The sequence below is a fragment of the Calidris pugnax genome, unplaced genomic scaffold (assembly GCF_001431845.1).
Source record: "Calidris pugnax isolate Ruff unplaced genomic scaffold, ASM143184v1 scaffold57, whole genome shotgun sequence".
Classification (NCBI taxonomy): domain Eukaryota; kingdom Metazoa; phylum Chordata; class Aves; order Charadriiformes; family Scolopacidae; genus Calidris; species Calidris pugnax.
The window spans coordinates 1,525,570-1,550,982 of NW_015090813.1; the positions used below are offsets into that span (position 1 = coordinate 1,525,570).

Consider the following 25,413-nt stretch of genomic DNA (forward strand, 5'->3'; position numbering starts at 1 on the left):
TACTGTGTTGAAAACTTCTGAACAAATGAGGTTTGAGGTTGCATATTATGAAATAGTATTCTGGGCAAGCAAACTGGCAAAAGTTTGAGAGGCCAGTCATTAGGGGATTAAGTAAATTCAAATTCCATTCAGCTGTGTCAACAAAGAGTCTAATCCATTGTGGCTTACTACCAAAATGTGAAATTCACACCCTCAGAGAGAAAAGCCTTAATTAGGAAAGCTACCACACTATGTACTAATCAACCCTCTTCTTGGCAGTCATTACAGCTCTGCCGACAGCTGAATGAACATGAAGTCTGGGAACCAGGCAGCTGATGACAGTTTTTGAAAATAGGAGATCCACCTCAGACAAATTATTTATTATACAGTCTAGGTATTGAATATTGTCATTAGGGGAGAGGAATAGTGTTGGACTAAGACTACTGATTAGGCTTCTGATTTTTCCCCTTCTTTTTCACAGCTGGATGAAACAGTTTTAGAGAGAGGGAATGAGGAATCAAACAACACACTTTTTTGTCAGTTTATCAAAAATACTTTCAAATGAGAGCTAAGATGTATGGCTCAGACCGACATTCTTCATTCTAAGTGAGATTGTACTTATCATGCTGAGATAGGAGAAAGAAAAAAAAAAAAAGAGGAAAATATTTCATACCAGAAAAGAAAAGCAATGTCTATATAATTCAGTGATACATCTATTTGTCTGCTGAGTACAGGAGACAGTAAGTTTGAGTTTATAAAATGTTCTTTTAGAAATAAACCATAAGATGGGTAAAATTCAGGGTCTCAAACCTCACGGTTATTGTGCGGAAATGTAAACCTCTGAGGGTCATAGAGTATACAAAAGGCAAACATTTCATATAACAGCATTTACAGAGAAGAGTTATGAAGTAGATATTTGTAGTAGGATGTAATGAAAACATTTTTCTAACATTACATCCAGACTTCAGAAATAGATGCCATGACATTATTTTTATTAGCATTAGTTTCATTATGCTAATGCCTAAAACACCAGTGAAGAGTGGACAACTTTAAAGGTACTGTATGTACATGTTTACAGGATAAATAGATAAGCCAGTGAAAGAAGAGGAAATTAAACGGAGGACCATTTATCTTAAAGCACATCGTGGCCAGGAAAAGACTACACCACTGTGATTGTCATGTCTGTGTCCATCACGCTGGACCAGTGAACACCTTAGCAGGGACCTGCACTGTCACACACCTAAACCTGCATGGGGCTGGGTTACGTGATAAGGAGAGTGAAGTTATAAAGCACATTAGGAAACAATTCTTCACAGAGAGAGTGGTTGCATGGCCAGGAAAAGATTGTCATGTCTGTGTCCATCACGCTGGACCAGTGAATACCTTAGCAGGGACCTGCCCTGTCACACACCTAAACCTGCATGGGGCTGGGTACATGATGAGGAGAATGAAGTTATAAAGCACATAGAGCCAAAACATAAATATTTTAAAATAACACCTCTTATTATATTTACTACTGATCATAATTTTACCAGGACAGTAAGGGCATGGTCTGGACTCTTGTCGTGAGCCGTGATTCTGTGTGATTATATTTACTACTGATCATAATATTACCAGGACAGTAAGGGCATGGTCTGGACTCTTGTCGTGAGCCATGATTCTGGAAAGAAAGTCTGTGGCTGTCAGCTGTCCATATATAAGTGAGTTAGGGGAGGTGTAGCTTATCCATCAGCAGTTTCCAATCTGCACGTAAAATGAGATGTGGATATTTGTAGGGAGTGTAAGGGTACTCACCCGCCCACACAGCCCTGGGAGGGCCCAGAGAACCAGCATGTTGCTGTCTTCATACCTTGAGTGCCTGAGTGCCCTGAACACAAGCCAAAGTGCTCAGATGGTGGCCACGATGGGGCATGTACTGTGGTTACCAATGTTTCCAAAGCTGGTTTTTTTGGGGGCACGGTCAGTCTGGCTCCGTCAGCACAAAAGGCACTTTCACGCACCAGGAGTCTGATGCTTCTCAGTCTTTTGTGGGGCCTCAGAACTAGGCAGTTTTTGAACTGGAAAGAAGATATCAAGATAGCTTTTGCACTCTGCAACAGCTTGAGGATTATTCCAGGCATGATCTGCCCTTAAAATTTCCATTATCTGCTCAGGATGAAGTAGCAGTGTCCTATCTCAGTAAGGCTTTTAAAACAAATGAGGTCTCTTCCATCAATACAGGATGCTGGGATTTATTTTTAAAAGTAAATAGTAGCATTTCATGGTCCTTTTACCTACTTTCTCAGCTACTTTCCTCTCTCTCTGCTGTACTTCTAACAAAGTGTTCGTCCAAATCACAGTAAGGTTCCTACCACAAAAACCTACCGTTCTTTTTTAAGATAATCACAAAAACGAGAAGTTTCCTTTTTACTGAAACTTCAGGTATGTGGTGATTGTTTTAGAGACCAGCCCCAACGATGCTGTATTCTTTCTTTCTTTCTGAAAGGCATACCAGTGCTGTATGGGTATGTCTGTATTATAAGACACTTTCTGATGTTCAAGTCTGGATGAATGTCCTACCTACATCCCAGCTTCAAATCAGCACAGGAACCCTGGCACATGCTACATTCCCCAGCACATCACAGACAGTAGTCTGTAGACAGCTTAAGTAATTTGCTTTCCTAAGCACCATAAACTTTCTGTAGGTAAAGTTAGTACTGCACAGTCTGTGTAGTCTCATATATTACCTCTTAAGACTTAAAGGCTGGTCTCAGATGTCTCCTTTCCCCACTCCATAAAACTATAATCTTATGAGGACCATTGATTTTTCAAGTTAATGTTCCAGCTTCAACTCCCACCATGGAGAAAGTGGTTTTATTTTGTTATTTGCACCATGGAGTTTTTCCAGAAGGAACAATGCTAACACTGCCACAGGAATGGGGAAGGAGAAGAAAAGCAAAATGTTATTTATCACCATAGCCCGAGGGCGTAAAAACAGACTGAGAATATCATATTCCTTCTTTTTTCTTTTAAGGCATTTCTATCATGATATTACCGTATGAAAGATTAATTTCTGGCTTTGGGGTTTTTTCTTTCTCTTGTGGAACTGAAAAACTCACTGAATTTAAATAGGAAGAGAAAAAAATGTCTCTCTTAACTGCTCTAGCACCAACTGCAGCATATGAAATTGTCCAGATGTTTCTCACAGCGCGATCTATCGGAATACCTGATAGAACTGAAAATCCTTGTGTGTGTGTGTAATACACAATTAGAAGTGCCTGCTGAACTCTCTGTTCGTGCCACACTGTACCCGTGCAACCTCCTACAGAAAGATGTTCTGCTACCAGGAAGATGTAGGAATACTCATATGGCTTTTACCTGTTCTAGTCCCCTGTACCCTGAAAAAATACAATGTAGTCCTTGAAGTACATGTCCCCTTACCTCTGGACTGTAAGTCCCAGGATGAAACCAAGTCAGGTTTCCAGAGTAATGTCTCCTCTTTTTGGGAAACCTTAGGAGCTTGTTCTCCGGTACCTTCCTATTGTCTTCTGTTATTTCCTGTTATTTCCCCATCCCATGTCAGAGGAACTTCTCCTTCTGAGTGAACACGTTGCTGTAGTGCCCAGGTGGAAGCACGTGTCATGCCCACCGTGTTGTGCATGGTGAGTAGCTATGGAATTGTGCAGGACTGATCAGGCTGTCTTTTCCAGCCAGGGAAAGGGGCTATTATTTAGGGTAGTCAGGGAAGTTCTCTGAGATACTCAACCACTTCTGCTTACAGCACTGGTCTTAAAGAGGTTATGTCTTTCTCTCCTGGCAGAACACCATTATTTGCAGATTATGTGCTTCTTCTGTTATCGAGTCTTGAAAAGAAGGAAGGTTTTCCACCTTTATTTTGTAAGTTATGATGTTTATGATGAGAAAGAAGGAATATGTGCAGAATTTGTGTGCTCATTTGTGACTGCCCAACAAACACCTTCCTTTTAGTTACACGACTGTACAAACATTGAGGCATTCAGGCTGTACGTTACTTGGGATGAGGGCATAGACATCTACAGCCCAACGCACTCTGTAGAAGGTGAATTACACATCTGTGCTAGGAAGAGTGGATTGCAATTAAAATGAGCACCGATTCTGGAAGATGTGCCCAGCCTACATTTGGATGAATACTTACAACCAGATGAAGCACATTGTTAATATTTACATTTAATTTATTTATGTTAAATTATTATTTAATATCTTCAATGATTTACCTAAAGACTGATACTGATCTGGTTTTGTGGACTTTTGTCAAATCCATTTTCTGTTTCCTGTGTCTGAATCCTGTGCATCTGTCCAATGCCATAAGGCAACACACTCTCTGAAGGGTAGAGAAGCCCTCAGGAAGCCTACACGAGTGTCTACTCAGCAGTATCAGATATGTGAATTATTCCGGTTCTCTGCTACGTGTTTCTGGCTTGTGAGGGTTTTGTATCTTTCTAAACCTATTTGCCTCTTAGCAAAGAGAGCACAAAACAGATGCACTGCAAAATCAGCATTCTCCCATTGCTTACACCACCCATAGGATTTTCTGCTCGTCACGCTTTATCTGCACTATCTTTGAAAGCACAGGGGAATTAAAAAGTCACAGACTTGACATTTTATCTTGCTCTTTATGAGCATTGTGCACAGTCGTTGATCCAACAAGATTTCATAAAAGACAATTCACAAAAAAAAAAGAAAGATTTTAATCTATTTGACATGACTTAAGGGTGTAGTCAACAGCAATATCTGCTGTGCACGTTTTTGCTTCAGTAAGAAGAGAGATTTTAATCTATTTGACATGACTAAAGGGTGTAGTCAACAGCAATATCCGCTGTGCACGTTTTTGCTTCAGTAAGAAGAGAAACTGCTTTTTCATTTAAACTTTCTCTTGGTTCTGCCATTGTCAAAGCTTCAGGAACAAGCTGAAGGGTTCTGATGTGCCATGGCTTCACTTCTGTAGTGTCTGATATAAGACTTTGTCAGAAAATATCTTTTCACTTGACAGACTGATGGAATAACCACTTTTACTTTCTGCCTTTCAGTAAATTACTGTGTTGTGCTTGTTCATATCAATATCTTTCACATGAAATAAAAATCATGTGTAATTTAGTTAAATATAAAGGGGACTGTCTAGTAAAAATTCTCTGTATACAGGGACAGATCCTTTAAAACTTAACCTTTTGCACTTATCATTGCTGCACAGGGACTGTCAAACAGTTCCCCAGGTTCAAAAATGATGTCAGAGAGTTTGAATTGAGCAGTTCTTCTGCTCAAAACCAGAAAATCTCTGGCATTAAGTATAAAATCTGATTTTTCTCTGGTTTTTGCTTAGATTCAAACAGGACTGTCATTCTTCTTAATAGATTTTAAACTAGGTTTTTTTCACATAAAATTTGACATTTTCAAGAAAATTGTTGGGATTTTTAAAATTTTTTTTGGGGGGGGGGGGAGAGATTTTCCATTTTTCAGACAATCCTAGTACAAACCACCACTCAGGACACCTGAGTTTGGTTTTCAGTTGTTCTTTGTTGGGTTTGTGCTTCTGTGGGAATTATAGAGGCTAAATGAGATGAATAAATGGATTTTTAACAGGCTTATTACAACGAACACTTGCCAACATGTTCTCAGCTTGAAAAATAAAGCTCTTAAGATTTAATTTTAGCAGCCTTTCTCCAAAAGTAAAATTTAATTAGAACCCAATTATACTGAAATTGAAGTAGTACTGAGGTAGTGCAATGAATACGCTGCTCCATATGGTTGTATTTATAATCCATAAGCACTTTGAAGAACTATCTTATCATCCTCTCTATATTCATACGCATTTCCTCTTAATATCAATAAGAATTTTATGGCTGATTTGCACATATTTTAGAAAATTCTTAAATAAATTGATATAAGAATCTTTACTTTATTCTGTATTTACTATGGCTTTACACTGCCAAGAGTAAAAATGCATAAGTTCATGTGAAATGTCAGAACCTTAAAGTTCCTGTTGGAAAGGTAAAGAGGGAAGTAAGTGAATTTTTTACAAACATCGGTATCACCTTAATTCTTTAATACAGAAAACCATTCCTGAAAAATTCAGAGTAAGTTTCCCTATTTATGCCCACTTACACCAATGTGATCCCACAATAATGATTCTGAAATTATGATTTGCAGGTATTCCTGACTTAAAAAGAGTTCTAACAAACATCTCCAGGCTATATGGCGAACCATAACATGAGTTGTTTTTTAAAAAAACACACGCACAAAAAAAAACCAACTCAAAAAAACCATCCAGAGACATTTTACCAGACCATTTTCTTACCCTCCATCATTTTTCCTCAGTGAATTCCTCACACTTTTAAAGGGCTTGTATCTGAGATTAGCAGTTAATTACATGATCAGAACTTAGAGCAAGAAACATCTTCATGCTCTCTGTACTCAAGAGACAACATAAGGTACAAGACAAGGGAAAATGACCAGGGTAAAACCAGTAAAGGAACAGCTGGTCTGCAAAAACGGCCATTCCTGACTCACGCTCTAAATAATTTTTGGTCAAATTTCAAGTTAGAAATAGCTGCAATTGCTCATGTTTTAATGTCTAACTGGAAATGTTAATCATTAAATGGTAATTGGTTACTTAGACAATTAGCACATCCTACAAGACAATTTTGATGTGGACTTACTGGCTTGTTAGGATCTAGTTATCTTTCCCAGAGATCATTTTGCATTTTCAAAATGGTTTCTGCAAGGTAGCAACCTACTTTCTGAAAAACAATATTCTGTATGAGCAGCGCGATGGTCAGGTTTTGCAGGCTACCCAAACTGCAGTAAGATACCAAGTTAGTGTACTAAGTGTTTTGTTAAGACCTGAAAAGCCTTTTTTTTCTTTTGTAACCGAAAGCTCCTCTTACTTCCTCTCATTTTCTTACATACAAGAGGCTTAAAAATCCTTTTATTGTCTCTATTTTCTCCAGTTGCACGGTCTGATTGCAGACCTGACAGCACCACGGGAATTGCCAACAGTTCTGCTTGTTGGCAGCTAAATGTCCCTGATGGCTGACACTGTGCATCACTGTGTAACTTCTCACATCACACTTGCATCCCCAACCCAAGCGCTGCCACAGGAAGCTAATGGGTCTTCCTAAGAGGAGGCAGGACTCTACGACCTCCCACGCAACCACTGATCTGCAGCTTTCAATGCTTGATTACACGCTGTTGAAAAGCAGAAAACTCAATAGCAAATGTGCTCTTTTTTTAACCCGATTCAGGCTGCTACTGTCATTATAGAATCATCATAATGACATCATCTGGACAGCAGCTCTGAGGAAAAAGACCTGGGAGTCCTGGTGGACAACAGGATGACCATGAGCCAGCAATGTGCCCTTGCTGCCTAGAAGGCCAATGGCATCCTGGGGGCCATCAGGAAGAGTGTGACCAGCAGGTCGAGGGAGGTCATCCTCACCCTCTACTCTGCCCTGGTGAGGCCTCATCTGGAGCACTGTGTCCAGTTCTGGGCTCCCCAGTTCAAGAAGGACAGGGAACTGCTGAAAAGAGTACAACAGAGGGCTACAAAGATGATTAGAGACCTGGAGAATCTCTCTTAGGAGGAAAGACTGAGGGACTTGGGTCTTTTCACTCTGGAGAAGGGAAGACTTCAGCGGGGATCTGATCAATGCCTATAAATACTTAAAGGGTGGGTGTCAAGAGGATGGGGCCAGTCTTTTTTCAGCGGTGCCTAGTGTCAGGACAGGAGGTAACGGGCACAAACTTGAACATAAGAAGTTCCATCTAAAGATGAGGAGGAACTTCTTCACTTTGAGGGTGGCAGAGCCCTAGAACAGGCTGCCCAGGGAGGCGGTAGAATCTCCGTCTCTGGAGACATTCAAAACCCACCTGGACACGTTCCTGTGCAACCTGCTCTGGGTGGACCTGCTTTGGCAGGGGGTTGGACTAGATGATCTCCAGAGGTCCCTTCCAACCCCATATCATTCTGTAATTCTGTGATCATAAAACGTCTTTACATCTTTGAAAAGCAGTTGAGAGGCTGAACAACTTCCAAGCACGTACTTGCCCATTTGGGAATCTCACAGGGTGCAATCATCAGCACTGCCCCTCCTGTACACGCCGTGTAAAAGGACCATTTCCTCTCGAACGCACGTAGTCTCTGTTCTCTATTGCATTTGTGGGCAAAAGAGCCAAACCGTGAATTTGCATCCGGTCAGGTTTTAATAACGTTATAGAGAAATACATCTTTATTAGCTGCTTTTCTGGTCAGGCGCTGCTAAATCCTGTCCAGGTATAAGCTGATTTGAAGCTTTGATGTTTAATTGAAATGTGTTCTTGAGCCTGTTGTTAGTATTGGCCAGTAAACTGGAAAATGCAGCCTGATTTCTTGTGATACAGGCTATTAGAGCAACCACAATATAATGTTAAACTGAGGCGCAGGAGACCATACAGATCCCCAGGAGTTCAAAGGTAGTTTAGGACAACGCCATTCCTTCCATCACTGAGCAGAGTGCCGCTGCCATCCCCAGGGTTTCTTCGCTGAATCTGTAGGAAAGTGATGAAAATGATGAAACATGGCAAATACTTCTGTCTTTCCCTAGAGAGGAGATGAAACCAAACAGTGTCTAGACTTGGGAGAAGCATTTAACTGAGCTGGTTCACAGTAATATTTGCTGTTGCTGGCATTCTCTCCTATGGATACCTCTCCTGCTGCTGATGGCTCTGCAGCTACGGGATCAGCTCAGAGAAGCTGCTGTAGACTCATGAGCCTGCTCAAAGATGTGCTGTGCTTTTGTGAAACGGCTGCACCATTACAGAAATTAAGTAACTCTTCTCTCAGGCCAGCAGAGCTGCTGGGGACTTGGGCAGCATTTAGTTTGAGGCGTTGTGATGCTTGAAAATAAGGGTGCTTTGTTATTTTAGCACTTTGGCAATGCTTTTCGATCATATTGATTTTATTTCATTGTCTTGAGAGCATCTACCCTTAACTCTAAGTATAACTCCAGACTCTCACAACTCCTGAAATACATACAGTCCTAGGTTATAGAATCATAGAATGGTTTGGGTTGGAAGGGACCTTAAAGATCATCCAGTTCCAACCCCCTGCCATGGGCAGGGACACCTCCCACTAGAGAAGATTACTCAAGGCCCCATCCAGCCTGGCCTTGACCACTTCCAGGGATGGGGCATCCACAACGTGCCTGGGCAACCTGTTCCAGTGTCTCACCACCCTCATAGTAAAAAATTTCTTCCTGATATATAATTTGAATCTTTTTTCTTCCAATTTAAAACCATTTCCCTTTGTCCTATCAGTACACTTCCTGGCAAAAAGTCCTTCTCCAGCTCTTCCATAGGCACCCTTCAGGTATTGAAAGGCCGCTATAACTATGTATAACTTAAGGCCGGGATGCACTCCCCAGCTCAGCCCGGGCAAAATGCTGTACACAGCTGTGTAGAGCACTGCAAAAAGGCTGAGAGAGAGAGAGGATGCGCTGCTGGGAATAGGGGTGCTCTGGCAACAACAGTCATGGCACTCAGGTGAGGGCTAGTTGCCCGGGCCGGCAAACTGCAAAGATTTTCAGTAGCAGGAGACAAATCTTGACATGTGCTGGTAGGTTTGATGCATGGGGTTTGATGCAAACCACATCTGCTCTGGGGTTTGCAGTGAGAGGAGTGACAGTCTCAATGCGCGGAGAGAAGGCACAAAGGGCTCTCAGGAATTCACTTTTTATGCCTAAAATACATACAACATTTTTGTTAGCAGTTCAGGTGGACCACAGTCAGCTACAATGAGCACAGGTGGCTTTCCAAAGGTGTTCACCTGTGGTGGAGCTGATTTTCCATTATGCATTTAGGGAGGGGACAAGCACATATAGGATACATTGGGAACACCTTCTCATCCTTCTCCTGTTATACATTTCCTATCCCCACATACTGTGAGAAGCTGGCTGCTACTTGTCTTGGGCTTGAAACGAGAAGATGCTGAGAGGACTGAAATGAGAAGGGCCTTAAGTGACAGGCAGGTAAGTACTACATGGTAGAAACACTGGAAGGGCTGTCTGCTATAGAGCAAGGTCTTGCAAAATTGCTAATGCCAACACATACTGTGAGAAGCTGGCTGCTACCTGTCTTGGGCTTGAAATGAGAAGATGCTGAGAGGACTGAAATGAGAAGGGCCTTAAGTGACAGGCAGGTAAGTACTACATGGTAGAAACACTGGAAGGGCTGTCTGCTATAGAGCAAGGTCTTGCAAAATTGCTAATGCCAACAAGGATACCTTGTCGCAGATGCCATGCAGATGGGACCCTCCAGTTTTACAGGAGCTAAGGCAGAAAGTTGCAACCCACCCAGTAGCGTGTCTGCTGGAGATACACGGGAAACACAGCCCGTAGGCACTGGGAACCAGTAGTAGACTGGTTCACAGACCATCTCAGAATCATGAAGGGTTAAAACCAGCTATGCTATGGTACTATCCCTCTTGGGAGAGAGAGAGCATTAATATCTTCTTGTGTTCACTTGATAGAAGTGTCTTTTCTGAATCAAACCCACACTGCAAAACGAATCTGTAGCGCACTGAGACAGAAATGACACAGAGCTTCTGACTCACAAATTACTCCCCTTGTTTTAAGAATGAAGCAATAAAATCTCTCTCCTGATGATAGATTAAAACCTGTTCACCAGATTGGATAAGCATGGGCATGTGCTATACCTTCTTCCTTCAAAATGAACGGCATAGAAATTTACTAGCTGTATCATGTTGTAATACAAATTTCAAACTTAACTTTAATTTACCTTCTATACTGATAATCTTCATACTCTCTAAAATAAAAAAGAACACATTCTTCTCAGTATATTGCAACTTTCCTGTTGACCTAGGTCATAAGATTCATTAATGGACATTTGTTAAAGGCAAACACTATTCTTTCACATTGTCGCTAGTCACTAAGACAGAAATAGTATTTTGAGTCAGAAGTAAGTAAAAAACAATCAGAAATTAAGGCAACTTTTCAAAGCTGAATTAAACGATTTTCTAAATTAAATGAGAGATCAAAAGCAGATTTGGGTACGTTCTGAGTCAAGTTCTTCAGTCAGGCTTCTCCCTTCCCTCCACTGGAGGAGGATCAACCCCAGAAGGGTCTGAATGTACTTGTGAATTGTACTTGGTTCTACCTTTGTTGTATATTTCCATTGCTTGAAATATAAAACGTCTTTGGGAAACTTTGAGTTATAGCACGCACTTTTCAGATGTCTTTCTCTCGCATCCAGATCCCAAGGGACTCCTACCCTATTAAAACTTTTAGACACTTCAGACTCTTCAGACTCTGTTTGCCAAAATGCAGTCATGCTGGCAATTTTTTGAGTCAGCAAACACTATTTGAAGACACATCTTTTTGGTCTATCCTTGTTCTCGTTCTTCCTCCTCCCATACCCCCTCCTGGCACAGTGGATGGGGCCCCTCTAGCATTAGGCAGGCAGGAGAATGAGAAGACTCATTGTGGTACCAGAAAGAAGCAAGAAGCCAGGAGCAGGTAACAGCGAGCATCTGCGTAGAGCCCTGTGACTGTTACAAGTGCTACAAACGTATAGGAGGATGTTCAAAGGCATCCCGTGATTTTTGGAGGTTGAGTTGTGATTTCATTGAAAGGCTGACTATTGTGTGACAGATTCTTATTTTAGAAATAAGTGAAGAATGAAATGGGTACTGGAAATCAGCACTGTGAATCTTCAACTTAACATGTATCTGTTTAAATTGTGAGAAAGCATTTTCCTCTCCTACTCACAAATTTACTCTTCCTGTGCTTATATTTCTGTGAATCTGTTTTGACGGAGTTAAGAAAAATATCCATGGGGCAGGTTTGTTGTGTTGTATTGTAACCAAAGTGGCTTTGTTGAAGACAATTATCACTTCACACTGCAATGCTAAATGAGGTACTTCAAGTCTGTTGAGAATTCAGCCACACTGACACTTCAGGGTTCAGCATTGTAATGTTTCTGTCACAAGCAGGGTGGGGTGACAAGATGCTATCAATTGTGCTAGTTCTAGTCTAGAAAAAAAGAAGCGATACACAGAGAAAGCAGTAATTACCTCTATTCTCATTTTTCAGAGCCTGTTGGAAGGGATGGTAGTTTTCTCAATCATTGCAAAAATATTATTGAAAGGAACCAACTCAAAATTCAGGAGAGAAAGATAGAAAAGAAGTGATGTTTCTGAAATAACAAATTTTTCACAACAGGAAAAAAATAATCAAATGCCATTTTAATAATTGTTCTGGCATAGATCTCAATGGAGTACCTGAAAAATTGACATACTCACATTTACAGATTTTCTTTGCTTCTTTGACTACAGAGTTCAAAGAAAATACTTCATGTAATGCATTCTGCAGTCATTTTTTTAATTGCTAGCAAGCAGAGCTGTTTGGAAACAGCATTGTATGTACAACTGTACCTGTAGGCAATGTGTACAAAAGCACAGTAACAGACACTTCCAAAATGTGCATATGGGGTTAGCAACGTAAAGCTCCAGACAGATTAACTAATTCCCACACATAGAATTTGAGAGGAGGTATACACAACTTAGGTTACTTCCACAAAACAGGCTTTGAGTAGTAGTCCTGGGCAATAATGAACTGAAATGAACCTCTCTGACAAGAAGGAGTTATAGCCTACCTGGGAATACCTTCCCTGCACAACGAAAAAGAACAGGCTGTAGCTTGCATTTTCTGCCAGAAGGCAAACTCATGCTGTCCACACCACACACAGCAATTTAAGACACTGAGCGAAGAGTGTAAATCAAACACCAGCATCAAATCTACTATAGATTAGATTATTATTTTTCCGGCAGGGTACCTGTATCATCTGGTGATGTCCACATCAGGCAAATGCCTTCAGGAAATAAAAACCACAATGGATTTAGAAGGCCTGTGAAATGTTATGCTGTGTAGAGAGATTGCCAAACAAAATGAGAAGCAGGGAACCAGAAAAATGCAGAAATAAAAGGGCAACTTGATCGTAGTCAACAATCACCACTGAGAACTGCGAAAGAAGGGCTTTAAGCTTTTGTGTTTTGTGGGTGTAAAATATCCAGGAATAAAAATGATTCAAGACTGATAAGAGCAGAGGAATCTAAAACTCTGGCTGGCATCCAGGAAGAATTAGTGGCATAAAACTAAAGAGGAGTTCTGAGAACATGTGGGCTGACATGGAATTAAGGCTGGAGAGAGAGAAAAGGAGGCAAAATGGAGAAAAAGAAGGATAAGGCAGCGTCAGGCAATTGACAACTTCCTAAACCGTTACAGATAGATTTACAAGATTATGTCAATCTGTTCTTTCCTGTAAAGTCTCTCAAGGAGCCACTAAAGCCACAGGGCTCCTGCAGTCAGTAGGGCAGGCAGTATGGAGCTAGTCCACACTGAACTTCACAGATTTTCTCATTTGAATGCTGCACACAACTTTACATCACATACTATCAGTCTCACCAGCTGGACCGCGCTGATTGACATTCAGACCTTCAATCTGCTACTTTCTCTGATGAGTGCTAACAACTGAGGATTTTTTTCCAGGTAATTAGCTAAAATAATGTGCAGACTGTATCAATGTATCCTCTTGTTGGTTTAAAAATTGGGGTAGGGGTATAGCTAACCTTGAAGGTACAGGATTTGGGAAAGAAATCTTGAACTTCAGCTGGCTACACAGAGTTAAAAATAGAACTAAATTAACAGCAAGTGCATTAATAAGGACAAAAGGAACTATAAGCTGCTGCATTGTATTAGCACTTCAGCTTTTGCAATTTTAAGACTAGCAACTAATTCTGAAATCCAATTTAGATTTCTAGCTTACTTGCTGCTGTTCACCTTAGAGAAGTCACTGCAGAGGTACAGGCGACAGTGTTTTGACAGAGACAGATCTGTGCTGGAGCAGTTCCACTCAATTTGCAAGAAAGAGCTACGTAAAATTACATTTGGCTCATGAACCGGCCATAAAAAACTACTGTCCACAAGGTGCCATTGTCTGCCACTACTGCCCTTTCTCCTAAGGAGGACCTTGTGAGCATCTTCTCCCTGGACTTCAGATCCAGAACAGACCCTGCCCCAGCTAACCTCTCACCTGGCTGGGGGAACGGTTAGTCTGACAGCATCCAGCTGTATAAGGGGGGAAATCAGCTCCAATCCCATCAGCTCTTTCAGCAAAAGCTGGTGCAGCCCTGGAACAGATTAGAAACTTTTATATGAGTTTTTGCAGCAACAAGTTTCCGTCATTGTGTCTATCTGACTACATGTGTTGGCACCTGAACTGATTTTAAAAAGAAAAACATAAAAGAAAAACCAAAAGATTCAAAAAAATAAAATCAAGTGAGACATCATAAAGCTGAACTACCTTCTTTCTTATGGTCTGTAGGGCAGCTTTGCAAGCCTTGTGTAAGAGATCCTCAGCAGAAGAGTGTGAATGAGTGAACTGATTTTAAAAAGAAAAACGTAAAAGAAAAAAAAAAAAGATTCAAAAAAATAAAATCAAATGAGACATCATAAAGCTGAACTACTTTCTTTCTTATGGTCTGAAGGGCAGCTTTGCAAGCCTTGTATAAGAGATCCTCAGCAGAAGAGTGTGAATGAAAAGAGTAAGCCCTTGTAGCAAATTTATTCTGGACAGGATGGTAATCGGTAACCACAGCCTCACTCACCTTTACCTACTGTTTTAATCCCAGTTCTGCATTGATCACGTATGCTGGAAGTGTTCTGAGAATACCATCAAAGACCTGTGCACTGGCCATGGCACTGAAATGGCTCAAAAAAACCCCAAATATTTGAAAATCATTCTTTTAGGCAGCCCAGCTAGGATTTTCAGAAGTGCACTGGCTGTTTATGCACAAGGGCCTTCAGGAAAAGAAAAAGTACCTTTTAAAGCCGAGATTTTCAATAGTACTTAGGCTTCGTACAGACTGGTAAACAGTACATGCAAGAGAAGTAATAGATCTAGACAGCAAAACAGCTGGTACTGAGTGACCCAGGTGTCATCACTTGGAGTTTATTTCATACTAGAGCTTGTCTGGTCCCACAGGCTGGATGATCACCAGTGATCAGAGTATGTTAAGTGTGTTCCTGCAGGGCATCTCTCAGTTTGGTTTGTAGTAATCTGGGTTCTGCACTCAGAGACTGCTCCGAGCTGTAGGAAGCCTTGCCACAGACCTTCTCTGAAACAGCCCCTTACAACTTTACCTCTTTGACTGTTCAGCCATCTTATTACACTTAATGTCCTTCTTAGCTGTATACTGGTATCATGGAATCATAGAATAAGTTACAGTTGGAAGGGACCTTAAAGATCATCGAGTTCCAACCCCCCTGCCATGGGCAGGGACACCTCCCACCAGACCAGGTCGCTCAAAGCCCCATCCAGCCTGGCCTTGAACCCCTCCAGGGATGCAGCATCCACAACTTCCCTGGGCAACCTATACCCTCATAGTAAAGAATTTCTTCCTAATATCTAACCTAAATATACACCCTCCTTCAGTTTAAAACCATTATCCCTCATCCTATCACTCCACACCCTGATCAACAGCCTGAGCCTTCTCTTCTCCAGGCTGAACAGCCCCAGCTCTTTCAGCCTGTCTTCAAAGGAGAGATGCTCCAGCCATATCTTTTAGTAGTAGCAAATATAAAGCATGTAGACACTCTAAAACAGTATCATAAGATTCACAAATCAGAAAAATGAGCTTTCAGACATTCAGTTCCAGAAAACCTGCATGTTGTACACAACATTTTTCTTTCAAGATGTTAATCACAAAAAGAATGCAATTTTAGCAGATAAACTGCTGGACTCAACAGCAAACAGAACTCCCAAAAAGTAAATTTTCACTGTACATCTGCCAAAGAGAAAAAACAAGGTGGATTTAAAAGAGGTAAAGATCTGGCACTCGATACTTGAATATTTTTTTATCTGAAACTAAAATCTATGCATTGCAATGGCTCCCTAAGTGGTTCAAAAAATGCCTACCATTCTTAATCAACACTGCTTGTACACACAGCACAGCTAAAATCATGCAAAAGCTATTAAAGTAAGACATAAGCCTGGATCAATACTCAGTTAAAAATACATAATTTTCAGATCTAAAAATCTATACTTTTTAAAGCAGTGTTCATCAGCCACACTGATATTTTCACCATTATTTTTCTTTCTTATATTTTAAATGTACATTGGCATCTCCTTTAAAGTACAATACAAAGCCAGATTTGTTTTCTCAATAAAACATACTCTTCGATTCTATGTAAAAGTAAGACTAGGTGTGAAATATCCTCAGATTGTCCAGACTCTTAACAGATCCTCTGTTCCGAGGACTCAGATGGTCGAAGCATACGAGAGCCAAAACTGAGTTACGAACTGCAAAGAAAAAGTTCAAATTTGTTCCGCAGTCAAAAATCACACCTATTAAATCATAACGACATTTCTTGTTTCAAGTTGTGCCCGTTGAGTTGTGTCATGCTAGTCACTGTGTTCCTGGTATTGCTTTTCAGGGAACTCATCTGAATGGCAGAAGAGTTGCGCAAGTAGCTGGCAGATCTCTCTCGCTGAGCTTTCCTCCTGCAGCGAAGCTGGTTGTTGAAATGTCTCCTAAAACTCTCACTGAGAAAATACAGCGCGAAGGGGTTGACACAAGAGTTGCAGAAGCTTAGCACTCGGGCCACCAAGGTGACGACCATGTGTCCCGTCGATGGGTCAATCTCATTGTAATTAAAAGACCGGTACATGTATAGCACGTGGTTAGGAAACCAGCAGATAGCAAAGAAGCCAACAAAAACTAGAACAATTTTTGCCAGACGTTTCCGAGTTTCCATCTAAAAAGACAAAGAGAACCCAAATGAACAACAACAAACAGAACTGCTCCACAACAGACTTAATTAAAACACAGAGCATTTTGCTTTATATTATCTTTAACAACGATCATAAGTAAGGCCAGTAAAAATGCTTCCTTCAGGGGCCGAATTACATTTTCTATCTCATTTACTTTCCTTTCCCACTTTCAGTTTACTTTCAGTGAAAGATGCTATCCGTTTGCAGTCACAGAAGGTTGCTCTTTCTATATGATACACGCAGCAAGAGTGATTCATGACCCAAGTAAACACTGGCGTTTAGCCTGAAAGCACGCACCAGAGGATGCCATGAAACATAACCTTTTCTGATGAGATTTCAGTGCTTGGCTTGAAAGTTAGCTTTAGTTGGAAAGCCATTTAGAAACCATTGGCTTTGAAACGTAGAGACGTTTTGAGTGAAATGGAGAGGCAGTGCTAGGGTGATAGCTATACAATTGGTACTTACATCCCAATAGTTTCCCTGAAATGCCTCAGCTTGCACCTCTCTCCTAGACAAATCTCCAAAACTGCATTGCACAATCTGAAGCACCTTAATTCCAGGGTAAGGTGAAAGGCTCGGTTAATCTTCAGCGATGACGTGAATGAAATGTACCTTAATTGCAGTGCTAAAGTATAATTGGATCACAATGTAGATAGTGAGAGTGGCTGAAAAGTTGACAGGAAATGAGCCTACACAGTGAGTCTGAACCGAGAGAGGGAGAGAAACTGGCCAGATAGAAAGCACCAAAAGGGAGGCAGAAGCTTTCTACATTTTCCTCCCAAAAGATTTATTACGGATGTCAAAGACCAAAGTTTTACAGAGATGGGAAAGTTTTTTGGCTTTGCTCAATTTTCTATCAGTTTTAACCTGAAAAAGTCAAGTGGATTTATTCTAACAGGGTTTCAAGATCTGTGAAATAAATCGGTAAGTAGTTTTCTTGGCTTCATCTAAACCACAACCAGTAGAGAATTCACAAAAGATGGGAAAACTCTACCATTCCAATTTGGTAGGATTTGCACTCAGAGAGATTGCAAAGGCAGACAAAAAGGCACAGAGGTATAGGGTGAATACTACACTTTTGTGCTATGGCCTAAAGAAACATGAGTTGATAGTGATAGTCTGAATTTAATTCCACTTGCTGGGATTTATGTAAGTACACCGGAATTTTCTATTCTTCAGAGCCTCATAGATTGACAAAAAGAAAAAAAAAAACACCTAAGTAGAATGAAAAAATATGTTCTTACTTTGAAAATGCATGTGGGTCCAGAAATGTGATATAAATTAAATATTGTTTCTATCCTGAGGGTTCAGCCAAAGGCTCTCTATATTTCACAGAAAAATAAAATAATACATGAAGTACTAATATGTATGCATTTTTGAGAAGAAACAGGCCAGAGCAGAAATGAAGTGCTGAGCAAAAAGGACATGAGGGAATGTGGTCTTTCTTTTTAAAAGAATATTTACATGCTATATGTGCAAGGAGATTTCAGTTAGCATAAGGTGATTTTATAAAACATTGGCAGAGAAAACCCTTCCAAATTGTTTTAATGGGTATAATTATTTTTCTCTATCAATACTAACACTTTTGTAAAGTAGCTGAGGCACTTTTTCTGCAAATGCTATTGTTTGTGTATATAAATGTTCCTGCTAATGAACAGCCCGTTGCTATTTTACTGCTTCCTATGCCTTACGGGGAAGCTGGCTTTGTCCAGCATTTAAAATGCTTTGTCTCAAAATTACACAGAACCTATACCAAAAATTTGATAGCAACTATAATAGAAAGGGTATTAGAAAAGTGCAAGTTCAGGATTGTATCCCATAAAGATCTACTGAGAAAGCCAAAAATGAATCAGTTCATGCGCTGTGTTCATATTTTCGGCACTCATCAGTCTGAGAAGAACCTTAGATCCCCTAAGAAAAATTTTCCTTCCCTATGTCAGGTTTTTCATTTCCAAGCACAAGTAAAAGATAGAGAATTCTTGAAAAGTTCATGTAAGTTTTCTTCCCAAAATGGCTGCCTATAGAGAGAGGTGAAGCCACTACCATTACCTACAAAAATGTTGTTCCCCAGTAAGAACGCAAGTAATGGTTGCAGTAACAATGCATACAAACACATACACCGACCTCATTTCTTGTTAGGATTACACAGAGATAGCACTGAATTTATATTTTTCCTTGCTCATATTCATTTACATACTGGGCTTATTACTGAGTAATTGTGAAAACAAGGAGATTTTTTGGATAATCTTTGGCTTAGTTCATGCGTGTGGAAACAGAACTAATCCTCTACGAAATCCAACAATTTGGATGTTGTAGTTCCTGTACTTTAATTTGTAAGTGTATACAGCACACAAATCTTTCATCAGGATGTACAAAAAGCAAATTGCTTACCTGTCTTTTGGAATGCTCACTGTACTCTCCGGGGATGTTGTGAGCACTTTTTATTAAACTCTTTGCAATATGATAGTAGTAGATACTGATAATGGCAAGGGGGATAAGAAAATACACCAGGAAAATCAGCACGGAATGGATCTTCGGGTGCATGTCGTCCGTCATGGGGTAGGGTATGCACGCTGTGAAAGTGGCATTGTCCGTGTCATTGATGTGGGCCAGTTCAGAGAAGACCGCTTCAGGAACTGCTAGGAGCATGGAGACCACCCAGATGGCAATGGCTTTGATGCAGGTCCATAGCACCGCACTGGAGGTCTGGATGTCCATGGGATTTACAATTGCTTTGTACCTGAAATTGATCAAAAAGCTGATGCAAGTTAAAAGGTTCCTTTTCAAATTCGACCTGCGATTCATAGAATCATAGAATCATAGAATCATAGAATCATTCAGGTTATGCAAGTTAAAAGGTTCCTTTTCAAAGTCGACCTGCGATTCATGAAGTCACTTCATAGCTTTGATTAAAATTTCGACCTGCGATTCATAGAATCATAGAATCATAGAATCATAGAATCATTCAGGTTGGAAGAGACCCATGAAGTCACTTCATAGCTTTGATTAAAATAACGTCATATTTTGTTCTTATTTGAAATGTCAACAGGTTTGAAATATTTCTTAAATTTGTATTTTCTCAATCTCTAGCTTCATCTGCATATATACTCACCAGGGCCACAAGGATGATCAGGGGGATGGAGTGTCAACGGGTTTGAAATATTTCTTATATATGTATTTTCTCAATCTCTATCTTCATTCAGACGGGTTGATGTAGTGCTGGGAGGTATGGTTTAGTGATGATGCTCCTTGTTTGTTGTGTGGGTGTCTATTTTTGTCAGTTAGGTTGATGGTTGGACAAGATGATCTTTTAAGGTCCCTTCCAACCTAGAAGATTCTGTGATTCTGTGATTCTGTGATTCATCTGCATATATACTCACCAGAGGTGGCAAAAACCTGTGGCCGTAGGCGCCTATTCCATGCCAGCCTGGTGAGAGCACAGAAGCAACCACGACTCCACTCTTTCTTTCCTTCCCAGCAAACCCAGAAACGCACATCCTCCCTCCATACTTCCACCTCACTCTCATACCAGCACACGTACACTACAGTTTGTAGTGTACATCCTCAGCTCCCACAGCCCAGGATTCCCTCCACCACGGCTTTCCCACTCTCAGACCCCACCAGCCCCCCTGGTTGCACAGGGCAATAACCAGCATTAACCACCTCTTGCCAGATCAGCAGTGGCAAAAACCTGTGGCCGTAGGTGCCTATTCCGTGCCAGCCTGGTGAGAGCACAGAAGCAGCCATGACTCCACTCTTTCTTTCCTTCCCCAAATCCTCCCAGCAAACCCAGAAACGCACATCCTCCCTCCATACTTCCACCTCACTCTCATACCAGCACACGTACACTACAGTTTGTAGTGTACATCCTCAGCTCCCACAGCCCAGGATTCCCCCCACCATGGCTTTCCCACTCTCAGACCCCACCAGCCCCCCTGGTTGCACAGGGCAATAACCAGCATCAACCACCTCTTGCCAGATCAGCAACAACTACTGATGAAGAACATCCCAGCACCTCCCCACACACTGATATACTGTCCTGATGGTAACGCCTGGGATATGAGCATCTTCATAAAGTCAGGCAGGAACGACTCCCAATGGCCTGTGCAGAAGTATTAAACTCTTAAAGAAAGGAAACATTTCCACATAAACAATTGGACTACGCCGCGTTTTGGGATACTGTCTCATAATAGATGGCTGCATATAAACCTTTGCAGAATTGATAATTTCATAAGCATTACAATGAAAGCAGAGAGTGGAAATGCCACACTACAGCAAAGTAAAATAAATGAATAGAAGTAGACTGTGATCAGGAATTATTTTATTAAAAAAAAATTGTTGCAGAAGGTGATACGAAGTGTTTAGAAGGTCAAATATACTTTGAGAAGAATGTTTCAAGGATACCTAGATGTTTTGCTCAGAGTTTTAATTATTTTGAAAACATTTCTTTTCCAAACGTATGTAAATGATAGAATCACAGAATCATTTAGGTTGGAAAAGACCACTAAGATCATCCAGTCCAACTGTTAATCCAGCACTGCCAAGTCTAGCACTAAACCACATCCCTCACCACCACGGGTTTTAATGTTTTTATTAAAAACTGAACACTACCACTAAACCACATCCCTCACCACCATGGGTTTTAATGTTTTTATTAAAAACTGAACATTGAACAAATCATTTCAGTTTGTCCAAGCTGTGGTAATTTCGAAGGTTGTTTTATCTGATGTTATTTATTTTATTTTGGCTTCTTCAGTTTTTTGTTTCTAGTTTTGATTTGAGATGGTTGTGGGGTTGGGGCTTTTTTGAAATTGAAGAGGTTTTGAGAAATGGAAAAATGATATATATATTTTTTTTTAAGTCTAAAGAAAAGTGTAAAAGGAAGATGAGAGTCAGGAGAGATTCATACTCTTGGTACATAACCTCACTCATGTTAAGGTCTTTCTTGTCAGTGAAGAAGCGCTTTCAAAGGGTGAATCAGGTCTAAGTGCATTAAATCACCCTCTGAGGTGCTTGTTTTTCTCTGTTAGCCATACAATGAGCTTAGAGTGAGAAGAACTGTAACTTAGATGTCTCTACTTGCTGATAAAACTCCTTACCCGTGCATGCAGATACATATACATACATATACAGATATAAATATGTAGGGGTATAAACAGGTGTCTAAATACATATCCAGGGTTAGGTTATGGCTAAATACAACCTAGCTGTTGAAAGGAATGCTGAGAAATGGAGTTGTGATCCCAAATACCCTTTATGGCCAATTTGCAGGTCCTGATAGGTACATCATAACCCCTCAAAACCTTGAGCAGATGTTCGAGGAACTGCAGATAAAAGCCATATCCCCAGCAGCACGTTGTGAGTTTGCTGGAAACCAACACTGGAAATGGCTGTGCCATTAAAATGTCTGGAGCAGAGCACTGTCTTGGTGCAAAGGTTTTCTTCAGAGAATATTTGAGTCAAAATGTGCTTTGAAGTTCTCTTCCTCAGGACTGTGATAAATTGTCTTATCACTAAATAATTAAAAATAATGGCTATTTATGTTCATATCCTCTCTGAATTCAAAGAGAGCATTTTTACTGTGTCTTCACCCTTATTACAGAGTAGAAAATTAAACTCAGCAAATTGCATCTACTAATTTATGTTTACCATTTTTTCTAACACACAAAGAGAAACTCCCTGGACACCAGGGTGTAAAGAGATACTTTATACTGCCATGGGAAGGATAGAAGCTTCTGCACAAAGCAGGAATGCTCCCCAGCACAAACTGTGACCTTATTATTCAATAATTTGCTTCCTATTGCTGTCTGCCTTGATTTCATTACATAAAGACAGACCTTCTATTTCATTATACTCAGCTGAGGTGACGTCAAGTCCCTACATCTGCTCATTTCTTTAAAACTTCATATTGCTGGGGAAAAGTTGGTTTGGGAACTTCATGGGGCAGGGGGCGGGCACTGAGTAAAAATTACATTTTGTACTACAGATTTTTTTTCCTCTCTTTTCCCATTGCAGTGTTTCAAAACATTTTGATCACAGCCCTATCACCCAAGACAGTGAGCATGTCACACACAATTCATTGTTTTAGCAGCACTCGATCTGGTTAATATCTAAATGGGAGATTTTTTTTGGAAATAGCAGAAAAAATGTGGCATATATTTGTGCCTTGACATATGTTGCTGTTTCAGCAAATAGCATGCTTTCCCCTGAGCTATGACTGATTCCAAGTTGGAAGGCACTGGAGCAGAGTGCCCTTTCTCACAAAAACAGTTGGGCTCAGCCCAAAAAACTTCTTTAATCCTCTCAAAATTCTAGTTGCTACTTCAGCTGACTACAAGGTGGCACTCTCCTTCCTAGGGCTCAGCCCTGGACAGTAACTCAGTGTGAACGCAGAGGAAAAGGCACTCAAAGTGCTCTACAAAATCTCTCATCTTGTTTGCATCTCTGAAAAGATATAGAGTAGAAAGAGATGGGTTGCAGATAAAATCAAATGTAAACTGAGTGAAATGAGCAGAGTTGCCAAAACGAACACCCAGCCTCTTCCTTTGTATAAAACCAGTTTAAGGCTGAAACCTACCACCTACCATTCAAATTACAAAGTGCGTATTTTCTATCAGTAAAACAACACTGGTAAATCAGAGTGAAGGGGCAAATTATTTAGTCAAATCAGTAAGCAAGATCCATCTTTTCCTTTACTTCACTGATGAAAAAAGAAAATTGCAGGTTGCCATGAAGATCAGGAAATAATTACAAATATGCATTTGGTTTTAATTAAAAGCCTTCATGTAAATTTTGTCTTCCTACTGCTGACAAAGGCACCCCAATCAGAAAATACTTTTATAACAAGTTTCCTTTCTTTGGATCTGTGGTTTCTGCCAACAAGCACAAAGTCGCCTGTTCTGCAGATGCTGGTTTTATTTATATAGTGTATTTTCACTATAAAGCAATCTCCTCCCTTCCATACAACCCAAAAGAACTGATGAAAGAAAGAATATCCTCTTTCTCCAGAGTTATAAACTATTACTACCTTATAAACTCCAGTATAGCTTATCTAGTCCTCCCCAACTTTGTTTTCAAAGCCTTCGTAAAGGTATTTCTCAGCCCCCAATTAATATGGGACGTTCTACTCCTGTCTCTGCTATTCCCCTCCCACACACTTGACTTCAAAAGAAGCTGCTTCATGATTAGTCCTCATCTGTCCCTCCGTTGCAGTGCTACCTCTTCTTCTAGAGTACTTTGTTGTGATGCCTTTCAAAACCAAATTAAAAAGAAAAAACAAAACAACTCAATAATACACAGGCAGCCACTGGACTGTCATGGTTTTAGCCGAAATCACCGAAACTGGACTGACAGATGGCCCTTCCCCTCGCCACCCCCTCAAAAAGAGGAGAGGAAGAGATAAGGAGATTTAGAAGTTTAGAATGAACTAAACTACTTTAATGAAGAATTAATACTAAAATAAAAAGGAAGAAAATAATGAAATAGATACAATATATACAAAACCGTATCAAGCTCCCAGGATGACAGTCCCATCACTGGCAGGCACTGGGAAAGTCCCAGACTGGACTAAGCCACGGACAGGAACTGGATTCCAGCTCTGGAGTCAGGAACACACCATCAGCATCAAAGGCAGATGAACAGGCAGGGTCCTCTTTGGACGTCGGCCATCACAAGAAGAGCATTGACCCTTTGATCCCTCAGCTTTTATACTGAGCATGGGGCAAACGGGATGGAATACCCCAGCTGGTCAGTTTTGGGTCACCTGTCCTTTCCGTTCCTCCCCACAGATGTGAACCCTCTACATTTTTCCATTTCCAACCCTCTAAGGGGGCAAATAATGAAATTGGCTGACCTTGGTTGTTATAGCAATAAGCATAAGCAAGGGCCTCTCTGTAAACCATTCCATTGGTCTTATCATTCTGAGAACGAGCAGTTTTCTCCACAATATGCCATTCATTTCAGAGAGTTAGAGGAGGTCTTGCTAAAATGTAAAATTACAGAACACAAAATTGGTTCGGTTTTACTACAAACCAGGACAACAGCCTACCATCCCAAGCAGAATTGCCTCAATATTTCCTTGCACTTCTGTTTCTGTACCTTGTGTTGTCTCCACTTAAAAACCTTTCAGGTCAGGGACTTCCTTCTTGTTCCTGTTCATATAGTACCCACCACAAACAGTTATCACCCAGTTTCCTACATACCACCGAAGGATGCCATGAAACATAACCTTTTCTGATGAGATTTCAGTGCTTGGCTTGAAAGTTAGCTTTAGTTGGAAAGCCATTTAGAAACCATTGGCTTTGAAACGTAGAGACGTTTTGAGTGAAATGGAGAGGCAGTGCTAGGGTGATAGCTATACAATGGTACTTACATCCCAATATTTTCTCTGAAATGCCTCAGCTTGCACCTCTCTCCTAGACAAATCTCCAAAACTGCATTGCACAATCTGAAGCACCTTAATTCCAGGGTAAGGTGAAAGGCTCGGTTAATCTTCAGCGATGACGTGAATGAAATGTACCTTAATTGCAGTGCTAAAGTATAATTGGATCACAATGTAGATAGTGAGAGTGGCTGAAAAGTTGACAGGAAATGAGCCTA

At 40.6% G+C, this 25,413-nt stretch overlaps 1 protein-coding gene across 1 annotated transcript in view; it reads right to left on the reverse strand.

Annotated features, from left to right (window-relative positions):
- Positions 1-15,540: 15,540 nt before the first annotated feature.
- The window catches only part of NMBR (neuromedin B receptor), a 32,039-nt gene continuing 22,166 nt past the window's right edge, over positions 15,541-25,413 (reverse strand). The window contains exon 3 of the mRNA XM_014939557.1: positions 15,541-16,799. Within this exon, the coding sequence (XP_014795043.1) occupies positions 16,398-16,799 (402 nt within the window). The 3' untranslated portion in view covers positions 15,541-16,397. The remainder of the gene's footprint in view (positions 16,800-25,413) is intronic.